This window comes from Eubalaena glacialis, chromosome 8 (assembly GCF_028564815.1).
Source record: "Eubalaena glacialis isolate mEubGla1 chromosome 8, mEubGla1.1.hap2.+ XY, whole genome shotgun sequence".
Taxonomy (NCBI): domain Eukaryota; kingdom Metazoa; phylum Chordata; class Mammalia; order Artiodactyla; family Balaenidae; genus Eubalaena; species Eubalaena glacialis.
The window spans coordinates 54,278,057-54,301,780 of NC_083723.1; the positions used below are offsets into that span (position 1 = coordinate 54,278,057).

Sequence of the window (23,724 nt, forward strand, 5' to 3'; positions counted from 1 at the left end):
TAAAATTAAAATTGCGTTGAGTGGAAAGAAAACATTTTTATGGACTTAGGCTAGTCTAGAATAAAAGCTAACCATACAGTGGGTCACCAGTGATGGATAATACCCGTGACAAAGGGATGGCAATATGCGACTGTTGAAGCAAAAACAATTTGCAGCCCACCAGCTCATCTTTTCAGTAAAATATAAGCTTCATTTTTGTATCAATAAAGCGTACCTGCTATGAGAGACGTCCTTCTGAGCTGAGTCACCTAGTATTTATTTAATATCTACAATATCTAAGGCACTATAAGAAGATAATGCTGAACCAGCTAAATGTGCTGATTTGGTGCCCTGAATAATGCAGCATTCATTACTTAACAGCCCTTACTTAAATATCAAGTTGGGAACTATAAACCTAAACATATTTTTTTTTTCTAAACATATTATTATTTAATAATTAATTTATAAGAGCTTTAAGGAGTGATTTAAAATTTAAAACCTAGACTTAAATCTGCTAAAGTACCTTTTCATTTCATTTTTTTTAAGATAAAAATCTCAGTTCCTAACTTAGCTTCTTTTCCAGTTATAGAATACCCCGATTTAAGAAAAAGTATACGGATTAAAAAGTCAGACTTACAAAACTGATAAGGTATGTGTAAATGGTAGTTCATTTTGAAAAAAATCTCTACAAGTATTCCTAAAATCCTGACCTCACTGAAGTAATTCCATAGCTGGCTGGAATAATTTTGGGGATGGGGTGCCTTGGTTCTATTAATACTAGTGTTTTAAATAAAATGATATATTTTAAAACCATTTTAAGAACAGTACAGCAATTTTAAACTTTTAAACTGTGGCAGTCCCTAAAAGCAGCTGGCCTCTACTTATTTTCTGCCTTCATCAGCTGATAACCCCACAGATCCTTGTATACTATCTGGGACCTTAATTCTCAGCATGGTTGCTTGTTCCCGTGAAGGCAGTGACTTTAAGAGAATGCTGCTTGTGGAGCATCCTTCAAAATCTTTTGAAATAAAAATGCAAATAAAAAATTAGACAGGGCTATTAATTAGAAAGGAAAGTGTTTCTCTGACATCTGTAGGTATGACGGTAGGATTGCTATGGATAGGCTCAAGGGGAAAGTAGGCATTGCAGGTATTTGCTAATCTAGGAGGCATTACAGACTTGGAGCCTGGGCTGCTCCTGCTCTGAGGAATTAAGCATATCCATATCATATTGCCCTTTCCCTCCTTCCCACCCTACTCTGGAAAGAAAACACCAAGGGCTCTACATCCACACATAGCAAAGGGGCCACAGGCTTTCAGTGCCAACGCTTTTAAACAATAATCTGGTTCTCGATCCCCCAAGCCTATTTTTATTTTGCATTTTCTAAAAAGTGGCATAAGACACAAATGGTTTTAATTTTTTTCACAAGATTTCAGATTACTGGCAGAGGGTACTTTAGAGAGGCTGGTTGTAAATATCACTGTAAATGGAAGAAAATACAATTAAGAATGGAGATAAATCATTAGATGAAATTACATATTTAAGTAAATGGAAAACATGATTCAGTTTACCAATATTGTTATTTACACAGAATTTTAAAATCATACATATATTACATAAAATAAAGGACATATAAAGTTTAAACAAATTACTTGATTGAATAGTAATAGAGAAAGGCATTTAAAAATTTTCATCCGTAATAAAAGTAGCTCTTATTTTAAGTAAATAAGTGTTCATATACAGGTAAGCTTGTGACTTATTCTGCCAAACCGAAAGCTTGGAATAATGGAATCTTCAGAATGGATCATGTAAGGCATTTCACTTACTGAAGTGGAAGATAACTACCGAATTCTGCCAGAAATTTTACATTGTAATTCTCCCTATCCCCCTGACAAAGGAATATAATGGAATTTTGGGAAACAGTGGATAGTCACTGAAAGAAGCATTGAGAGATATTATGAGAGAACGTCCTATGGTCTGGAGTAAAGGACTACCTCAAAGTACTCTAATTTGCTATAAAATTTGGGAAGTTCCAAATTAAAATCATTCTCCCTGCAATGCCAGAGGCCCAACTACATCTTACTCCCTCTTTGCTAAAATCTTTTAATTTAGTTAACTGGGTGATTTTTCCCTCTGGGAATATATTCCCAATTTTATAGCGGAAGTTGAAAGGAAAATATTCACTTTGCAGCAAATTGCTTTATAAGCAAATGTGCTTTTTCTAAAGTGAGGGATACAGGGATTATCTCACTTAAATGAATTTAGTAATTTTTGTTTCCTTTTAAAAATCTGAAGGGAAGATGGTGTGTAAACAGAACATGTCTGTACTTGAATAGCATGATTCTATTGATACATGCAATAAAGGAGACCAAAGCATGCCAAATAATTACTAAGTAATTCCTAATTCCTACTAATTACTAATTATTCTTTGCATTACACAAAGATCAAAATATGTGTTAACTCCAACAGCTTCACTGCACTGACTGTGCATTTACTAATTTAAAATATATGTCTCGATTTCTCAGGAGCTCTTGATGAGCTCCTTGTTCCTTCATTTTTCCATTGTGCAGAACCACTATCAAATCTGCATTCTGTATTGTGGAGAGTCTGTGAGCTACCACTAGGCACGTCCTCCCCTTACTGGCCTTATCAAGGGCATGCTGAACCACCTGGAAGAGAGAAGGACCTGTGATTGCTACCTTGGGTTAAATGCTAATAAACTTGCACAAGTCAAATTAATTAAGGTAATCTAATAACATTCATTGTGTATTTGCTTATCTCCAAGGGAACTACCCTACTTTGTGAAATACCCTACTCAATAGAAATCTAGAAATAGTAATTATAGACACATTAAGTAAGACTTTTAATTGGAAGAGCTTTCATGACAATGAATAAAAATTAGATGGTTATTTGTGTAAGTAAGTGGTTCCAAAGTCAAAGCCGGAAAGTAGTATTTCCATACCCAAGTGGAATTGTCTAATTTACTTACTTCATTTCTTCTCACAGTTTTATTTTTTTATTTGTTTGTGTTGGTTTTTTTCTTCTTTTTTTTTAGTATTTAGTTGTAAAACTGTCCTGGCTAAAACAGCATCTCAGCTACAATGAGGTTATAATGCTGTATAAGAGAAATGAGGGAATTCCCTGGCGGTCCAGTGGTTAGGACTCTGCGCTTTCACTGCAGGGGGCATGGGTTCAGTCCCTGGTTGGGGAACTAAGATCCTGCATGCCATGAAGCACGACCAAAAACAAAACAACAACAACAAAAAAGAAATGAAAGTGGAGGGTGAAAACCAATATTGGCTGAGTATATAAAATATTCCAATGATGGATATTTCATTTAAATCCTTTCAGTAACTCTGTGAGGATTATTTTCATTTCCCTGATGAGTAAACCAAGATTTGAAAAGTCCAGGTCCCTTGACCTAGGTCATACTGCTAGTAACTGATGAATCCAGGATTACAGCCCAAATATGTCTGGTTCCAAAAGTCCCATTTTTTTCTTTCATAACACACTGGCTCCTTGGAAATAAAGAATGATAATCATCTACAAATAGCAATTGTGTGGTGATTAATCACATGGGATCTTAGGTCAGACACCGTCTATTAAAATTTAGGGAAGTTTCTTAACTTTTCTAAGCCTTAGTGTGCTGATCTGTAAAATGAGCATAAAATAAGCTAATTCATCAAGTTGTTGTGAGGATTGAGATAGTAGTATATAATAAGCACTTGATAAATATGAAAGATTATAATTCATTCAACCAACATTCATTTAACAAATAAGAACATGCTATATGCAAGAACTATTAGGGGACAAGGACATAGTGAAATTAAACATCTGAAGGACCTTGCAGTGTCGGTTTATTGTTACATGTCTGTTTGCCCCCTTGTTTCCTTCTCAAACAGAGCTAATAGTCTATAGAAGGTGGGGTAACTAGCAGGCTCCGATATTGCAGTGTAGATCACTCTTTTATATATGTAGATTGCCTTATTATTTTGTTTGTTATCATTAAAATAATAATAAAACAGGAAAGTAATTTTCATTGGGCTTTTTCCTTGAGTGGAGAAACATTTCAAGAATTGGGTCCCTTTTGATAATGAGACCAATTCAAACGAGAAAACCCTTCTAAAACATGAGATGCCCTGTGTCCCAACTCTCTCCCACCTCCCCACCAGCCTCTAACCTTTTTATAAAGGCCAAAACCTTAATTAACAACTGGTGACCCTCTGACTACAATTCTCTCCAGGCCTTTCTTCCCCAAACTGACCTTGATTTCTTCCACAATACTCCACTCTCATATTTCATATTACATTCTGAGATGAAAGAAGAGGATGTTACCTTTTCACTCTCATTATCAAGGGCTGAAGTGGCCTCATCCAACAATAAAATTTTTGGTTTTCGGAGAAGAGCCCTTGCAATAGCTAGTCTTTGTTTCTGGCCACCACAAAGCTGTGTTCCTTTCAGTCCAACTTGTGTGCTGTATTTCTATTACAGGAACATGCAATTAAGAAAGCAAGGCTTGGTTATTTAAATTAACATGGCAACTGTGGGCGAGAGCCATCTAAATATTTCAAATTTTGCTACTCTCTAAAATTTGTGTCCCAACAAGTACTAAAATCTATTCTTGGGCTTTGTTGCAAATAAATGCTAAACCAGCAGTAAACACTACCATCTCATTTACATATCTAATCTGATCACAAACAGTAGACCTTTGCCATTGTGCTTCTACAAAGGAATTGTTCAAATTAAAGCATAAGAAAAAAAATTATTAGGGAAAAAAAGTTCCCAGTAAGCACAAATCTTTCCCCATTAAGTTAAATTGTCTTCTGTTTTCAGATCAAAATGATTTAAAGTATCATTTTAAAGGAAATCATTGGGTTCCTTAACTTTGACTTTCACCAACACTCTATGGGCACATCTCTCCAGATGCCATGATGCCCTTCTCAGAGGTGCAGGTATCATCCTAGCAGTAAGTTAGGCTGACATCTTGAGACAGTCCATTCACCTTTTCAGGCCATGATAGTGACATTTAGCACTTCACAATGTTTCTACACTCTCCTACATACTAATGACCCCTTTTTCAGTATTACCCTCCATGGAAGGGTAAAGGAAGTTTTTCACTTATCCTGAAGCCATCCTAAATCACAGTGGATCAGCAAGCAGGCTCCCACTTGCTTTCTAGATTGTCCTGTTAACTCTGCTTCCCTCCAAGGTTTCACACTGCTTTCTAGTAGCGCTTGCCAGTTGTCTGAGAAATACATGCCATTGGTACCCAGACAAGGATGTGTGGATGGATGAGCTCCACTGGGAAAGTGACTCCAAGTGTACAGCCTTCTAAAGGTGGATCCTGTAGCAGCATTATAGAGAAGATGCAGCACATGACTGATGTGCTATTTGTCTTAGTGCCCTGGAGAAGCCTGATTCAATTGCTTTCCCTCCATACCTGGCTGCCTTCAGGAGGTGCCTTTCCAGCAGAGTGGGTTTCGAGAGAGCCTATGATATAACTTTATAACAAATGTGTCTGCTTCATCTCAAAGTTCATTTTTCAACTTAAAATGCTCAGTTGCTTACTTTATATCAAACAATGGGTATCGGAATTACTAACGCCCAGTAAAAGCATCTTTTCTGAAGTGAATGCTCTATGAAGAAAACAGACTTTAGCTAGCTCCTCTGCGATTTTATCTGGGACTCCCAGCACGCTGGGTCTCTTCCTCCTAAAATGCATTTTATTAAAATTGGAATCATAGGCCTACAGATAATCAGGTAAAACTCTGGAGTTCATTTCCACACACTGCAAAGTTCCCATCTAATTAGAGAATTCAATCTTAAGCCAAAAATTGAGAGAGGATTGGGTGGGGATGATAATGGGCTTGTAGCTCTTTCTGCCAGTCCAGCTTAAATTGTATGTGGATTCCTCTATTATAGCTGAAGAAGATACAATACTAGCTTAGAAATCACTTTGCATCTCTTGGCCTTCTCTGGCTTGCAGGGAGATGTAAGTCTCAAGAATGAATTGGTTGAAAATACAGTTCAGATGTTTTTGCCCATCATTAGGCAGAACAGATTATAAATGTGACTATACACGTTGTCTCAATAGCAACCATTTTCAGACACTTAAACTGAAGGTTTTTGCTTTTTTGTTTGTTTTTAATGAAGAACTATAGGATTTCATTCTTTCCTGTTTAAACCGAAAATCTAAATTTTCTGGCCAACACTGGGATAGTGAGTGCCCTGAAATCACCTGTTTTATGAGACACTCAAGGGGCAATGGCTGTTCAATGTGAACCTGGGTCTAAATACCAGTTGGATCCTGGAGGGAACATCAGAAAGAGTCTAATCCTAAACCAACTGCATTCTGGAGATTCCCTGCAGGCCCTGGAAAGGAGTTTCAGGGTGGTTCCAGCGGGAGACATGATGTGGCTTGACTGAGAGCTGCCACCGTGTGAAATTGTGGCCACTAGGGGACATCTACACCTGGATCCTCAAGACCAAGTCAGTGTTATGTCAACTCGTCTTCCAGGCTGATATTTCCAAATGCCTGCAGGTCATCTCCATGGCACATACCATAGATGTGTTACCCTTAGCACGCTCTGGGTTGACGCTCTGCTATTCACCCTCCTGCCTTGATCTGCCAGATAGGTCCATAATCCTTTATCTGAAACCCACAGGGCTATATTTGTTTAAGAAGTCTTTTTTTTTTTTTTTAACTTTAGAAGAAAATATACTGTAAATTGTACATACTATATATTATTTATATTTAATATGTGATATATATTATTTAACACCCCCAGAAAGGGCTGGGTAGCAACCAGTAATCAAATATATGAATATTTCTGTAGAAATATTTGACAATTCATTCTAAGTAGGACAAATAAAGATTTCATAAATCCTCACATCATTTTGGCCACCCAACAAATTGACATCAAACACATGGTCTTTGTGTGTGGAGGGGAGAGGAGGGCATGGAGTTTAAGAACTTTTGGAAATTGGAACTGGGGGAAAGAAAATGTGGACCTGAATTTCTCTCATCTAGACTGTTGTAATGTACCAGGACTTGCCCCTTTCATGCAGTCTATGCCATTGCCACAGAGACCACAGAGCCTCTTGAATGAGCAAACAAAAGGCTGAGCTTCAAATGCAATTATTTTCTTTAAAAATTTGATCATGTCATTTCTCTGCCTAAAAATGTCTAGCGGTTTCCTATTTCCAAACTTAGCCTGGTAAATCAGAACCTTTGCATTTAGTCCATGTGCATATTTTGTTTGGCTTCTTCTTCTCAATTCCCCAGTTTATGCTTTATGCTCAGAATTTTAAATTTATCTTCCCCCAAATACCTAAAACCCTTTCACATATATGTGTTTCTTCATGAGCTTATTCTGTCTCCTAAGAATGGTGTTGTCCCCTCTCTGCCTAGTGAAATACTCATTCTTCAAAACCCAGTTCAAAGCAACATCCTCTGTGTGGTTTTCTCTGAGCTCCAGTGACACCATCGAGAACATGAAGGCCAAGATTGAGCATAAAGAAGGCATCCCCCCTGATCAGCAGAGGCTCATCTTTGCAGGCAAACAGCTGGAAGACGGCCGCACTCTTTCTGATTACAGCATCTAGAAAGAGTCGACCCTGCACCTGGTCCTCTGTCTGAGGGGTGGCTGTTAATTACTCAGTCTTGCATTCATAATGCCCAATGATGGCATCACTCTGTACTCTAGCCATTTGCCCCAATTTAAGATTAGAAGTTACCAGTTTTAGTAATAGCTGAACCTGTTCAAAATGTTAATAATGGTTTTGTTGCATGGTTAAAAAAAAAAAAAAAAAAAGGAGACTTTGTCATTCCTTCTTCTGTACTCTCACCATATGCTCTGTGTGTTTTTATTCCAGCAAGCTGCCCAGTGTATTATGTACTTTCTTGCTCACTTTCTACAGACAACCTTAAGCTAAGTCCTGACAATCCACTTTTATGATATCTTTTACACCCTTTTCCTTGTTTTACTTCACTTTATAATTATTAATTCAGGCCTTCATAACTTAACCCTGGAAATAGCTCCTAAGTGATCTCCCAAATTCCCTATCTTCTCTTCACTCCAAATGGTCATTTTCATTGCTGCTAGACTAGTAGTTCCACTGTCCTATTCCAGAATGATATTTTGGCACCAGATTTCTCTATGGTTGTATATATTTTAGGGGTAACAGTGATATGAAGGTAAACTAAAGTTAAAAACACTGAGAAACAAGCTATTCTTTCTTTTGGAAATAACATTATCTTGATTCTCAAAGTTTATTGTAAAAAGCACACTGAATCTCTGCAGTATGTAGTTTTGGGTAAATCTGAGAAATAGTACAATGAAAAGAATGAAAGATAATAAGCAATTTAAGGACAAAAGTCAAATGGTACAAATATAAAATGGATAGCATTTTACCATATATAAATTAAAGAAAAAAACCTATCAGGAGTATGTGGATAATAATCTGACCCTGATTCAATAACGCAGTGAATGCCTTAGTAAAAAAAGGGAAAGATATAGGGTCACAATATTGATAAAAATATGTCACTCCTTCTATTATAGGTAGTAATGAAGAACCTTACTGGAGTTAGGGAAATTGTATTAATGGCCCATTTATAGTTAGAGGCATCAATTAGTGTGGACAGGAGATGGTGAGGGAAGATCTAGTAGTATAAAAGAGAGTATGGTGACCAGAATCCTCCCCCAAAGAACAGGGCACTAGATTAGTTGTTTGATATAATGCTTACTAAACTTTGGCATTTCCTTTTAAAGTGAGCTAGAAAATCACATTATAAAAATTGTTTCCAATCAAAAGTAGGTATCTATATTTTTATTTTATCTATGTGTGTATGTAGGTTTAAACAGGTATTGCAAGAACTTAAGCTGCAATTACAGTGTCTCTATGCAGTACTTCTAGATTTGTATCAATGCTTGCTATGCTAAAGGCTTCTCTACAGTTAGCCAAGATTTTTAACTTTTCTGAGATTTTGTGTCAGCCATCACAGCCGATACAGAGAGGTGACAAAAATGGCAGGCATTTACTTAACACTCTAGTGGGAAAAGGAGGCCCTAAACAAGTCAATAAGCACCAGGGTAATTTTAGACTGTGATGAGTGCCCTGAAGACTATGTGATAGGCTATAAGGGCTGGTGGGGACTCTTTCAAATAAGGTGGCCGAGGAAGGCCTCTGCAAGAGTGACATCTGAAAGATCTTGAAAGTTAAGGAGCTGGCTCTTCAAAGAGCCAGAGGAAGGGAGGCCCCAGCTGAAGAAATAGCAAATGTAAATGTCCTGTGGTAGGGAAGAACTTGGCCAATTGATGAGACAGAAAGAAGCCAGTGTTGCTGGAGGAGAGGGAGCACATGATGAGCAAGGAGCTGGAGAGGCAAGCAGGGCCAGATCATAGAAGGCCTTGCCAGCCACATAAGGAGTTTTGACTTCATTCTTCGTGCAAAGGGATGCCATTAGGAGGTTTTAAGCAGGGAGGGGTATGATTTACTTTATGTTTTTAAAAGATCCTTCCAGTTGCTGTGAGGAAGAATTATAAAGGGGCAAGACTGGAAGCAGGAAAATAGATTAAGAGGCTACTAAGGTTGTCCAGAGGGGGATGATGGTGGTGTAGACATGGCAGAGTATAAATGCATAGAAGGTGTAGAATCAAAATATGAAAATTAATTCAGTGAATATTAATACAGTTTGGTCTTGGAAAAAATAGTCACACAAAAATCTCAAATTTTGCCTTTTATATCTAACTTTACATTAGATGCTAGCAATAACTAAATTGTATAATCCATGGAGCACATAAAAATAACCACTTAGGCCCAATAAAATACTTGGGCTTACTTGACAGCTTTGTAGTTCAAGATTTCAGACATTTTCTTACCTCAGGGAGACTCTCAATAAGAGAGTGGATATTTGCTGCATTTGCTACTTCTTTTATCTCATTCAATGGCACGACACGGCTGTTATCACCATAGGCAATGTTCTCAGCAATGCTACAGTTGAATAGCACAGGCTCTTGAGAAACGATTGCTATTTGGGAACGGAGCCACTGTACGTTCAATTCCTTTGCATCCACACCATCAAAGAGCTGCCAAAAGCAGAACAGAAAATGGTATGTGAAGATCCAACAACTGTATCATGCTACGGTTCACTGTATTCAAACGTATACAAATCATAACAAGAAGGTTAGGAATTCAAGCTGTTTCATAGTATAATGTTACCCAAGGAAGGTTCATAAATCATATGTTGTATAGAAGCAGACAGCATGTAACTGACTAAAGTACCAACTCCTAAACTTACTTGACATTTCTAGGAATGGCTATATATTCTAGAGACCTGCTCAGAGTCTAGAATAATGTCTGGTGCTCTGTACTGAAGTCAGATGAAAAAATACCAACCTCCACTGCAACAGGACCCCACTTTATTAAAGCCTGGTGAGAGAGTAGGTGCAGATTGATACAGTAGTCCACATGTAGAAATAAGTCATTTTGTACAAAGCCATTTTTATTCACATGGACGTATAACAAAATTCAAGTGACATTTGATGAGCATACCTATTATGTGATGGGGACTCTTCAGACACTGGGGAAACAGTAATAAACAAGACAAAGCTCTTACCCTCCTGTAGCTTATATTCTGGTGGAGAGAGGCAGGCAATAAGCACACAAACAACTCAATAACATCAGAAAAAGAAAGTGTCATGAAGACAAGATAATGGGATAGAGGGTGACTAAGGGTGTGGTGAGGATTTGGGAAGGGGGCGAGTGGATGCATTATATTCTATCTAAGGAAGTAGCATTTAGACTGAGACATGAATGATGAGAAGACATTGGCAAAGAAGTTAGAGTAAGAACATTCGAAGCAGGGGAATAGCAAGAACAAAGGTCCACAGTGAGTTTAAAGGACATAAAGAAGCCAGTGAGACTGACACACAGTGCACAACGAGGTAGGAGGGATAGGAGAGGAGTTTGGAGAGAGAGGCAGGGGCCAGATCATGAACGACCTTGATTTGACGGTATGGACTCTGGTTTATTGTAACTGTGGTGGGAACTCATTGGAGAGTTTAAAGGAGGGAGTGTGCTATGCTATGTGCAAATAGGTGAATGTCGCCTGATTTTCATATTCATTGTTAACTCATTGTTTTCTCTTGTAATAAGACAGCCATTTTGGACGGTTCCATTTTGCAAAGAGTCTTTGAGACTCTGTGATGGGGAAAAGACTGTAAATTGCAGCAGAAGAATGACTAACATGACAGTTTTTTACTTTTATGGGCTTATGGTTTTTTGTGGGGGTAGGAGAAGGCAGAACAGGAAATTGTCTTTGTGTGTGTGTAATTTGGTGGTGGTTGTGGGGAAAGAATAATTGAAAATCTGAATACAAGTTAAAGTAAGAAAAGTGCCAGGTGAGAAAAACAGTCCTTGGAGTTCAAAGGAGGGAGAGGTTGCATTTTTTTGAGATCAGGATGCAGAACTTAATGGAGCTGATTCAAAGAAGCTCTAATCATGCCTAAGGTTTTGAGAGTTGGGAGGTGGAGATGGCCAGAGTGAATAGCAGGAAGCCTGAACCAGGGAGGCAGAACAGAGTGACAAAAGAGCCCAGATGTTGATATTACACCCATCTTCCAACACCTGTATTCTAAGAGAATTCCATGGCTTATAAGATCAAAATTTCTGCTCTATAATGGTTGAAGAATCTTTGGAGCTTTGATCTTAGCCTCAAAGTCCTATCCATCATTTCTGTTATTGGTTTGCTTATCCTCTTAGTTAAGGCATAGAGATTTTTTTTTAAACTACTGCACTGTTTGCCCTCCCCAAATCAGCGAGGATGCTTAAGCCCAAGGGAATGTTTAAGAATAGCCCTACTAACCCCCAGATAAGTTGTATTTGAATTCAGTCTTACCACTTGTCCTTTCACTGGGTCATAAAATTTCTGCAGAAGTTGGACAGAAGTGCTTTTCCCACAGCCACTGCTCCCAACAAATGCTACTACAGTCTTCCCTTTCTCAATGCTGAGGGATAAACTGTGAAGGATTAGAACATCTGGGCGGCATGGATAGAAGAAAGAGACTTCTCGGAACTCTATATTCCCTTCACATATGTCCTGTGAAAGAAAGTTGGCAGTGTTTAGAGGATGACTTAGAAAGGCTGTAACAAATTATAGCACATTGGCTGAGTGCTTTCTGAAAATTGTGCATGTTTCCACAACCATTTTAATTTTATTATTTTTAAAATAAATTTGTTTATTTATTTATTTTTGGTTGCATTGGGTCTTTGTTGCTGCGCACGGGCTTTCTCTAGTTGCGGCGAGGGGGGGCTGCTCTTCGTTGCGGTGTGCAGGCTTCTCATTGTGGTGGCTTCTCTTGTTGTGGGCCCTAGAGTGCGCAGGCTTCAGTAGTTGTGGCACATGGACTCAGTAGTTGTGGCTCGCGGGGGTCTAGAGCACAGGCTCAGTAGTTGCTGCGCACGGGTTTAGTTGCTCCGCGGCATCTGGGATCTTCCCGGACCAGGGCTCGAACCCGTGTCTCCTGCATTGGCAGGCGGATTCTTAACCACTGCGCCACCAGGGAAGTCCAACCATTTTAATTTTAAATATCGTATTCCTCTCTGTAGAGTTGCTGACTGCACATTTGTTTCTGTCACTTCTGTTGAGATTTTTATATCTGTAGTTCTTGTCTTCACTACGGGACTTCACCAAGTTCCTAAAATCACTAGTTTCCTTTGGCTTCAGTACCCAGTCACAGTGCGATCTGTAAATTAGCTGTTTGACCAGCTGCTCTAAATAAATACATTAAAATTAGTTTGTGGGCTTCCCTGGTGGCGCAGTGGTTGAGAATCTGCCTGCCAATGCAGGGGACACGGGTTCGAGCCCTGGTCTGGGAAGATCCCACATGCCGCGGAGCAACTGGGCCCGTGAGCCACAGCTACTGAGCCTGCGCGTCTGGAGCCTGTGCTTCGCAACAAGAGAGGCCGCGACAGTGAGAGGCCCGCGCACCGCGATGAAGAGTGGCCCCCGCTCGCCGCAACTAGAGAAAGCCCTCGCACAGAAACGAAGACCCAACACAGCCAAAAGTAAATAAATAAATAAATAAATAAATAAATAAAATTAAAAAAAAAAACCTTCTGTATTATTCAGGAGTTAAAAAAAAATTAGTTTGTGCTTTATAGACATTTATTGCTTAATTCAGCATAGCTGGGGTCCTCATCAACTGTACATATAAATGTTATTTTTGTAGGTTGGACCATGTTTTACAGTTAATATACATTCTATTTTGAATTCAGATTTATCATTGTTAATTGATCATTTTTTGGCAGTGACACTTGCCTAAAAGTTTATCTTTCTCTCTATGCTCCAATCTCTTTAGTGGTTGGTAATTTGTAAACCAATACTTACGTACACCAGGGATGTTTATAAAAGACTTTCCAGAATGATCACTAAATGATGATGAACTTTCCATTTATATATTTGGTTCATAAGATTTTAGGTTCTTTTGAACTTCATGTTTGCCCTCAATCAACTGCATTTTAAGTAGTCAGGTTTAATAGTCATGCTCAGCATATTCCAAGCCCAGTATATAGGTAGGAGGCGGGGGTAGGTGGAGGGGAGGAGTACCAAAAAATGTTTGACAATGAAATTATTCTGTTGTCAAAGGAAAGAAATGTTAACATGTGGTTAAGAGGTCTAGAATTAGAAAAAAATACCTGGAAGGACATATGCCAAAATATTAAGTTTAGTAGTAGCTTATTTTTAGCTTATTCAATGCTTTCTGTTTTGCCCACTACAACACATGAATATTATTTGTGAAAAAAAAAGTTTTTAAAAAAACCTCAGGATACTGCAGAATAATGAGAGTGCAATTATTTCTGTGTATGCTCTGGTGCCTTTTGGAAAGGCATAGAGAGATGTTCTAGATTTCTAGACTTAATACGTTTAAAAATTTATTCCTACTATTTTGAACACTTTGTTATGGAATATTTCAAACATCTATAAAAGTAGAGAGAATAATATGTAACAGACTGCTATATGCCTATCTCCCAGCTTCAATAATTATCAATATTTGCCAATTTTGTTTTACTAGACTTTAACTTTTTTAAAGCATAAGGACTGATATTTAGAAGTGTTCATATATTAAATAAAATAAAGATTAAATAACAATTTTGTAGTCTCTATAAGGAACATTTCCACATTCTATGTCTTGTATACAGTTCTATGAGGACATTTATCAATGAGATGCTCAATCACTCTACTGTAATGTTTAGAAAGAAATGAGTAGTAATATTATTATATATCTAAATCCTAAGATTAAAAAAGTTTCCTACATACTTTACTTTCCAAAAGACAAGTATAAAATCTTATTTTGACAATAATGTATCTTAGAGTATTCTATTTTGAGAATTTCATGATCTTTTTGCTTCTAACAACCAGGATTCCTTTTAATAATTATGAAATTCTAGTGATAATGTACTATTTTAAGCTATCATACATATAAATCTACTGTTAAAATTCTAGAGGGAAATACTTTTAAATGGAAATTTTCTTTTAAGTATATACCTAATAGCTATTCTTTTAAATTTAAAATGTCTAGAAAAATTGAATATATGTTTAATGTATAAGACTACTATTGAGAGGCTAATTTTGAAATTATACAATCTTCCTATTACTTCCCTTTCAATATTCACAGTCTTTTAGAGTTTGTGACTAAATATGTGCATGTGTTTTAATATTTAATAATTTAATAAATATAGTTCCCTTTTTCTCTCTTTTGTTTGCAGATATATTTCCCACAAAAAATGGCATCTGAAGTAGCAGGGCACTATTTACTTTGCATACGTTATCAGAGGAATAAAATGAATAAATCCTAATGCAAATCTTTATCCAAGACTAAAACTTTTGCAGTCTAAGTAAAATCAAATATATAAATCAATCATTTGTTCCAGAATATTCTCATGGATCAGGCAAATAAATAAACTAGAAGCACATATTTTTAAATATAAAATCTGTACATTTTAGTAACAGGTGAAAATTTGATTAAGACAAGACCCCCTTTCTCCCTTTGTAGTCGTAACAATTATTTATACAAGCTTTTAAGTCTTTATAGCACTCTCTTTTGCAGTTATCAGATATGCCTTCATTTAAGTCTCTATTTAGAGAGCATGCATATAGACAATTAATAATAAGTGGAAATTTAAAATCAGAGTTGTGCTTACGGGTTTTTTCCATTCTTGACTATAGCTGTCTATAGTTGGTTTCTTTTCCAATAAAGCAAACAGATGTGCAGCCCCAGATTTGGCTCTCGAATATTCAGGTGCCAAAACAAGTGTTTCTCCAATGGCCATAGCTCCATATGCAATTGCAGTAAAAACTCTATCAAAATATAAAGCACTTGAATCTCAACTAGGTCTGTTTTCAAACAAGAGCTGTAAAAGTGAAGGAAAAATCAGGCACTGGAATATAATCTTTTGGCCCAGACAATACCATTAATGCTGAAGGCCCAACAATGATATCTCTTTTGTAATTTTCTACCACACAGTGATCATCCCTTGCCTTGTACACCAAAATAACCTTTGGAGCTCAGGTAATCTTAAAAATTTCTTTTCCAATTAGAAAGATAGCTCAAAGGCTCTAACTAATGAATATAAAACTTCTTAGCCTCCTTGATATAAGGCTCATTTGCTTGGAGATTTAACAGAGAATTCAACTAACAATAGGAAGAATGAGTCACCAGTAGTGAGATCTGAATTTACACAGTAGATATGGATGTTTTTTTTTTTTTTGCATATAATGTAGTTAGAACAGATAACTGATGTCAGATGATTGGTTATCTGTCTGAAGTGCTACATAATTTAAAGAGAGTAAAGCATGGAGATTGTGCTTTGTTAAGGTCCTCAAAACAATATCTGACTAAAATATACCTTAGCCAGGCTGGAAGAAGAGCTTTGATCTTTGGTCTGCTATAGATTATGATCTCAGTCTTAAAATATGTTAATTATAAAATGGTAAGTATGCAAATGATGTTTGGAAGTACACAGATTGTTCACAGAAATGTGGCGTATCATGTGGCCATGGTTAAATATTTTCCTCTCATTTTCTTTTTCATTTTAGCCATGAAAACATATAACTAGAATGAAAAATAATGCATCTCAGTGGCAGAGCTAAAGGTACAATTCCGTTTCATTGGCAATATTTAAACATTAGGCAGTAAAAAGACATCACAGAACCCAGTTGTTTGTTTGCTGTGCTGGATCACAGCAAGGTAAACACGCTGGTCTCCTCGTGAATTTCTCCAGAGATGGGACCTACTAAGGGGTGGATTTTGATGCAATCTCTTCAGTGACACAGACCTCAGATCTTGAATCTTGTTGTCTTTACAAAGGTCAAACACAGTATAAAATATACAAACAACCAGTTTACTGGGATGTGAGACGCTAAAATTTTGTAGCCACTAGTTCTGTGATGTCAAGGCATTTTTAGTACTAATATTTACTAAAATTATTTAGAGTTCAAAATGCCATTCAAAATACTTAATACTCAGCTATAAATATCAGAAGTGGTTATTGAATTTAGGTTACACATCAGAGGTTTTTTTTTGTTTTGTTCTTTTTAATGCAAGGAAAAAAACACCAGGCTGAATCAGACTCCAGCCTCAGTCTGATCCAAGAGTCAGCAGGTAAGATGGGAAGAGAATTGGATTATGAGTCAGGAGACCTGGATTCTAGTCCCACAGGGATGGAGGCTTCTCAGAACAACTAAGAAAATACCATTTTCCTCTGATTTGAGATGTGCCAAAATATCTACCTGTCCTAAAATTTGCGTCATTGAAAGTCAATTTAATCATTTGGCATACATGTACAGAGGCTAATGTCTTTGTTAGGTCTCCCATAAAATGAAATTTACTGAGAAGGGTAGAAGGGAGAATTTGCTTCTGTGAGAGGTAAATGATCCAAAGGATGCACAATAGAGCAAGAAGAAAAGTTTTAGTAGAGAAGGGAGAGTACCAGCTAAAAGCCCTGATGCTGTCTTTATTGTGTATATGTTGAGGGGAGGCTAAGTGGGATGGGGGTTGACGTTGATGAGGATTACATTGAGGAACCTAACTTTGTGGTGATGGGACTATCTGGGGGTTGAGTCAGGGACATTAATCTCCTTTATACTTTTTCCGCAGGTGGGTTCTGTATAAAGAGGCCAAAGCTGGTCTGCTATAGAATCTGTCCTAACCTAGTCTGGCCCAATTAGCTAGAGTGAACTAAGTTGCATTTCACTTCCACTTAAAAAGCATTTATTGCACAATAACCAGTGCTCTAACTCCATGAGAGAGTTAAACCAGATCCTTCAAATTGGTCCAACCTCCTGGAGGCATCTGAACCAAGAGCTTACTCCAGAGAAATGTTCAGGCCGACTTCCCATGCCCGTGTTGGTCTTGGGAATTTCACCCATTTGGGATATACAAAGAGGAATGATTTGCTATAATGATGAATGTTTTAAAGTCACTAATAACACATTTGTCAAAGTATTAATCTATCATAAATGCTTATATAGCCCCTTCATGCCCAAATAAGATTACAAGAAACATTCCACCGTTCAGAAATGATTTTCATGTTGGAATAATTCTTGAACCATAAATATGTAAAGCAGGAATTCAAAAACCTAAAATTTAACTTCTATAACTTTCTTAATTTAAATTGTCCATGGAAGAAGAAATCTTATCTACAGTTTATCCTTATACGGATTTACACTGAGTTTATACAGCTTTACTGAATTTCTAGCAAAAACCTCCAGGTTGGGGGCTTCCCTGGTGGCGCAGTGGTTGAGAATCTGCTTGCCAATGCAGGGGACACGGGTTCCAGCCCTGGTCTGGGAAGATCCCACATGCCGCGGAGCAACTGGGCCCGTGAGCCACAACTACTGAGCCTGCGCGTCTGGAGCCTGTGCTCCGCAACAAGAGAGGCCTCGACAGTGAGAGGCCTGCACACCGTGATGAAGAGTGGCCCCCACTCGCGGCGACTAGCGAAAGCCCTCGCACAGAAACGAAGACCCAACACAGCCAAAAAAACCTAAATAAATAAATTAATTAATTAAAAAACAAAACAAAACAAAAAAAACCCCTCCAGGTTGGCTGGGGTTGAGGAAAGAGAATACTGAGCAGGAAGAGGTCTGGAGAGGGTTTTCACGTGCTAGGCTTCTTCTTTCCTAGTTTTATGGATTCTTCATGGGTTCATGGGGCCGTTGTCACTGCACCCTCGCTACAATGATCCTTCCAAGCATTTTCAAGCAATGGGGAAATCCCCTTGCCCATCATTGCTGCTGAAATAGAATTAGAATTTTTAAAGGATCTTTTGGCTGGGAACAACGTAAAAAAGCATAGAAATGAACAATCCTAATTTTAATACAATTGATCCAAATAGAAATACCCAGCATAGTTACTGGTTCAGGTCTATTTGTCTCCCCTTAACCCTGCTCCCATATCCAGTTTGTATACCTTTGGTGACTTATTCTAAGAGGAAGTATACTGGGCAGTTCAGAGACTGGACTCTGAAGCCAGATCACTGGGACTACATCCAAACTCCATCATTTATTTGCTAGTTCTGTGACCCTGTGCATGTTCTTTGTGCTTCTGCTTCCTTACTGACAATTGGAGATAACAAGACTATCTACATCTTATGGGGCTGCTGTGAGAATTAAATACATTAGTAATATAAAGTGTTTAGTATAGTGCTCATTAAGTGTTTAAGTTACTGTTATTCCTCTCATAGAACTGAAAGTTAATGGGACACTTTCTGTTGGAAAGTAAGTTCTCACATTTCTAAGGATGTAGATTAGCATAGCAGGTCAAACCACAACTTCTGAAGTCCCCACTCAGTAAGTTTCTTTTTTTTGATTGGAAGATAAGAGTATCTTTCCTCACAGGGGTGGCCATTACAATTATTCCCATCCTCATACTCTTTTCCCCTAACATCCATATAACAGTACAAAGATCCTTTTCTTTTCACCGTAAATCCCTTTCTCAACAGAAGGGAGAGAGAAAATATACAACTTATATTTATTTGGTACTTTGGGTTTTATAGAATGTTTTCGTATACATGATACCATTTGATCACCTAGGAGTAAGGCACACACATCACTTTTTAATAAATAAGGAGACTCTTTACCTCAGAGAAATAAGCAATTTGCCCAGAATCACATAGCTATGAAACTGTAGGACTGGAACTTGAACCTCCTTGTTTACTGTTTTCCCTTACACAGTGCTCCTTCTAGTGGAAAGCTGACCTGAACTGTCTCTCCCTGCATGTTGGGGTTTGTTACCACTTGTTTCCCATTTTAGAATCTTCAGAGGACCCTAGATAGCAAATCCTCCTTGATTTGTCTCCTTTAGATCCCTTCAATGGTTGATCCCTCTATCTGGTCTCCTTATCTTTTCCTCCTAAACTCTGGATAATCTCTGGGGAGGAGCCTGGCAGAAGCTGGGTGGCTGTCATGGCAATGAACACTGAAAGAAGACTTTCCTGTTTTCCTTGTTTTGGCTAACTAAGGTTGTTTTCCTAATTATGTTAACACAGTTCCATGGCTGCCTGGCCTACCAGAGCAAAGATGATGGTGGAGACCTAGCTTGCTTTCTATCCCTTTTTATTCCAAGCTGTTAACCTACTATTAATATTCACTGAAAACCCACCTATTGTTCTTTTGGCCAATAACCACATTAAATATTCAAAGTTCAATATGATTTTCTGTCAAGAACTGCATTTGGATTTTTGGAGGACTAGGCCACAACACATAAGCTGCTTGGCTCTCTGCTTATCAGGCAGTTTTCAAAGCTGTGGCTTTTATAATTACTGTACTGAAGGCTGTCATGCCTTGATTCTTTCTTACCCATCTGCTCTACTTAGCTTCCTGCTAATATGCATAGCAAAGAAGGAAGAAACAGAGAGAGGAAAGTTCTGACGCGGGAGTATGGAGAATAACAGAAACCTCTGCTGGGCACTAATGGTTTCTGGACTATATTGCAAAAGGCAAGTTAGCTAGAAACTAACCTAAAGGCACTAAAATTCAGACAGGAGAAAATAAACTTATGTTGTATTTCTCAAAGTCTGTACATTTATACTGAAGTAAATCCGAAGTGCTGCCAGGGCTAACAGAAGCAGAAGGGGAGATTTTTCCTACACGTATGTGTATGAGAACATAAGTAAGAGATTTTCTGAATGCCTATGCATTGGCTGCAAGGCAGCAGAGGGAAAATGTTATCACCTTTTAAAAAATGCTCATTTCAGAGAAACTTCTACAGCAATAGAGATGGATGGAGACAGTTTCTACCATAAGAAATGTATGTTGTGAGGAATTTTTTTAGAAGAAAAAGCTAAGGTTGATAGTAGCCTTGCTGATAAAGTAACATTATGAGCACACCAATGGATTCTGCTGTTAAAACTCCCTTTGTGCATCTCCTTCTATAAGGCACACTGTCATTTCTGAAAGAGAGACAGCTTATCCATCCTGGTAGCTATAAGTCATGAAAATACATTCACATTTTATAGAGTGAATAAAGCATCTTTATTTTATACAATAAACTAAAATATGACTTCCCCAATTTTTATATAATTCTAGAAAAGTTTCTGGTAATGGCCAAAAGAAAACCCTGAGGTTTCAAGTAGCTATGGAGAGCAGCCTGGAATTCAGTCCCTATGCTCATATTTCTTAAAGAGTGATCTTCAGATTCTGTGCCTCAGAACAGTCTGGGATGTTTGGTAAAACGTAGTTTCCTGGCCCTACACCAGATCTACAGATCTCTGGGTTAGATCTGTAGGGTGAGCTCCAGGTATCTGCATTTTTAACCAGCTCCTCGATTGATCGAGTTGGGAAACCATTGATTTAGAGAATGGCACAAAGTTCTTTTTACGTAAGGAGGGTTCTAGTAGGAGAGAGTTTTCTTTGTAAAATCTTCCATTTAATTAGCTGATTAGATAGAAAGCTGTCTGTGTCCTTAGATTCTGGAAGGCACAGAGTCCTTTAGGCCAGGTGTAGTTTAGTGTGTCTAAAGGGACACTTGTGACATGTTTATGGTAGTTGGGGACCACTTTGGGTCTCTAAGGAAACTGAAGATTTTGCTATTGAAGACAAATCTCATCTATTCATATTTTGCACAGCCCCATACCCATATTTCCCAGAGCCTCTCTTCTTTGTCCATACTATAAAAGTATGGGTATCCTTACTTTGTTTGTAGTCTGGTTGAATGAAATTCAAATCAAAAATGATACTCGTGGTCCAAGCTCAGATAGCTCTTTGTTTCTTCCTTCCCTCAGGGCACTAGGAAATACCAGTGTGATTACTGTTCATTAATCGTTGCTCTCATGTTAATAATCTTACATGTGTTCTGACAGCTAAAATTCTTACGTCTCCAGAAATGACCCTTTTCAATGAATTTAATGAAAAAAGAATTCAGGAAGTATGGTAGTCCAGTAGGAGGAGGAATTTTTGTATGGGGGCCTTTTGATTCTTCTATATTTTAGGGTCATAAACTAATACTAAGCAAGTTACTTGTTCCATTTATGGTAAGAATCAGCCCAGCTCTGGATATTTAAACGTTTGGAAAACTACACAAGAATTTTAAAAAAAACAATAATTTTATAGAAAGATTCTATGAAAGTTTGTCACAGAATTAGTAATAATAATAATTAATAATTAATAATAATAAATGTCAACTAAGCAAAGCCCCTAGCATCTTGAGTCATGAACTTGAATCTGTGCTCTGCCACTTGCTGATTAACTGACTTTGGGCAAGTTAGGTAACTTCCTTGAGTGTTAATTTTCCCCATCTGTAAAATGGGAATCATAGTATTTCACAGGATAGTGGAGAAGATTAAGCAGAAAATGTATTACAAATCCTTAATACTAAGTAAGGACTCAATCAAGTTTGTTGTTATAGTGATTATCATATGAAACAGAATGGTTGGCAGCCTTGAGAGGCCCCATTCAAGAAATGTCCTGCCTGATGTCATTTGCAGGCATGATAGTGATTGCATGATTTTGAAGTTGTATCATTCTTTAACTAAGAAAATTCTTTGCGTAGTTTTAATCTAAACAAATCTCAGTATGGAGAAGTAGACTCCCAGCTACAAACATTCTACTTTTCTATAAATGGCTGTCTTTGACTTACACCCAGTCCTTATGCCAAAGCACTTGGATGTAGAAGGGAAGAAAAAGAGAAGAATCTGTGAAAAACAGCAGTGATGTGGAAAAGTTGAATCTGGGAATACATTTCCAGGAATGACTGGACTGCTTAATTATGCACCAACTCCAAATATCTCCCTTTATTTTTGGTTCAGTCATTTATTCAGTGAATATCTATTGTGTGCCTATGATGTTCCAAGCTCTTGTTTTTGGCTCTAGGGAAACATCAGTGACCAAAACAGGCTAAGCTCTGCTCTGACTGAACTTACAGTCTATGCACTCAATAAATCTGGAGACAAAAAAGATAATTTCACATAGTGGTAAGTGCTATACACAAACTAAACCATGGTAATGGGATAGAGAGTGATGAGGAGAAGGGCTAAGAGGACTACTTTGAGCCATCAGCAAAAGTCCCTCTGAGGAGTGGACTTAGGAGCAGAGGCTTGGATGGTGAGAAAGAGGCAGCCCAGTAAAGAACTGAATGATTATTCCAGACAGAGGAAAAAGCAAGTGCAAAAACACTAAGAAGAGAGTTCCAGGGACAGAAATGCAAGTAGGGGGCTGATGTGCAGATCACAAAAAAAGACAATGGTAGATGAGGTTGGAAAGGAAGGCAGAGGCCCAAATGTGTAGAGCTTTCAGGTCAGAGTAAGGAATTTGGTTCTATTCAAATTTCAATGGGAATTCATTACAGTATTTTAGTAAATTGATGGAATTGGATTTGTGTTTTAAAAGATCAGCCTAGCTACTGTGTGGAGAATGGATTACAGGGAAGCAAGAGAGTGAGCACAGGGACATCAGTGAGCAGGTAGTTAAAGTGGTCCAGTCAAGACAGGCAACGAGGTAAAAAGGAAGGTAACATGGGTAGAGATGGTAAGAAGCATTTTGGAGTTACAGCTGTTAAGACTTGGTGCTGTATGTGGTGGGTGAAGGCAAGAGAAGCAATAAGGTTGACTCTTAGATTTTTGGGCTGAGCAACTGCATAGATAGTGGTGCTGTTTATTAAGATGGAGAAGTCTTGGAAAAGAGACACTTTGGGAAGGAAAAACTTCAAATTCTGTTTTGCACACATTAGGATATGATTAGACACCTAAGTGGAGATGTCCAGTAGGTAGTTGGATAAGCATGTGGTATTTAGGAGTGGGGTCAGAGTTGGAAATACACAGAAGGGAGTCATCAGGATACAGGTAATATTTAAAAAACCATCAGATTGGATGAAATTACCAATTAGAGTGCGTGGATGAAAAGCACTGAGAGCCCTAAAGCCCCCCAACGCGTGGAGGCCCAGCAGAAAATCAGGAAATAGAGGAGGAGGGGCCAATAACAAAGGAGAAAAAGCCTAGAGAAGAAAATGTTTCAGGAAGGAGAGTACAAAATGCTGCTGAGAAGTCAAGTTAAATGAGATGGGAAAACCAGACACCAGGGGCTTCCCTGGTGGTGCAGTGGTTGAGAATCTGCCTGCCAATGCAGGGGACACGGGTTCGAGCCCTGGTCTGGGAAGATCCCACATGCCGCGGAGCAACTAAACCCGTGCGCCACAACTGCTGAGCCTGCGCGTCTGGAGCCTGTGCTCTGCAACAAGAGAGGCCGCG

At 38.1% G+C, this 23,724-nt stretch overlaps 1 protein-coding gene across 1 annotated transcript in view; it reads right to left on the reverse strand.

The window, feature by feature from the left end:
- Window positions 1-2,450: 2,450 nt before the first annotated feature.
- ABCB5 (ATP binding cassette subfamily B member 5) overlaps window positions 2,451-23,724 on the reverse strand; it is a 106,048-nt gene continuing 84,774 nt past the window's right edge. Inside the window, 5 exon segments of the mRNA XM_061197705.1 lie at window positions 2,451-2,648; window positions 4,315-4,461; window positions 9,861-10,067; window positions 11,879-12,079; window positions 15,184-15,340. Coding sequence (XP_061053688.1) covers window positions 2,451-2,648; window positions 4,315-4,461; window positions 9,861-10,067; window positions 11,879-12,079; window positions 15,184-15,340 — 910 coding nt within the window.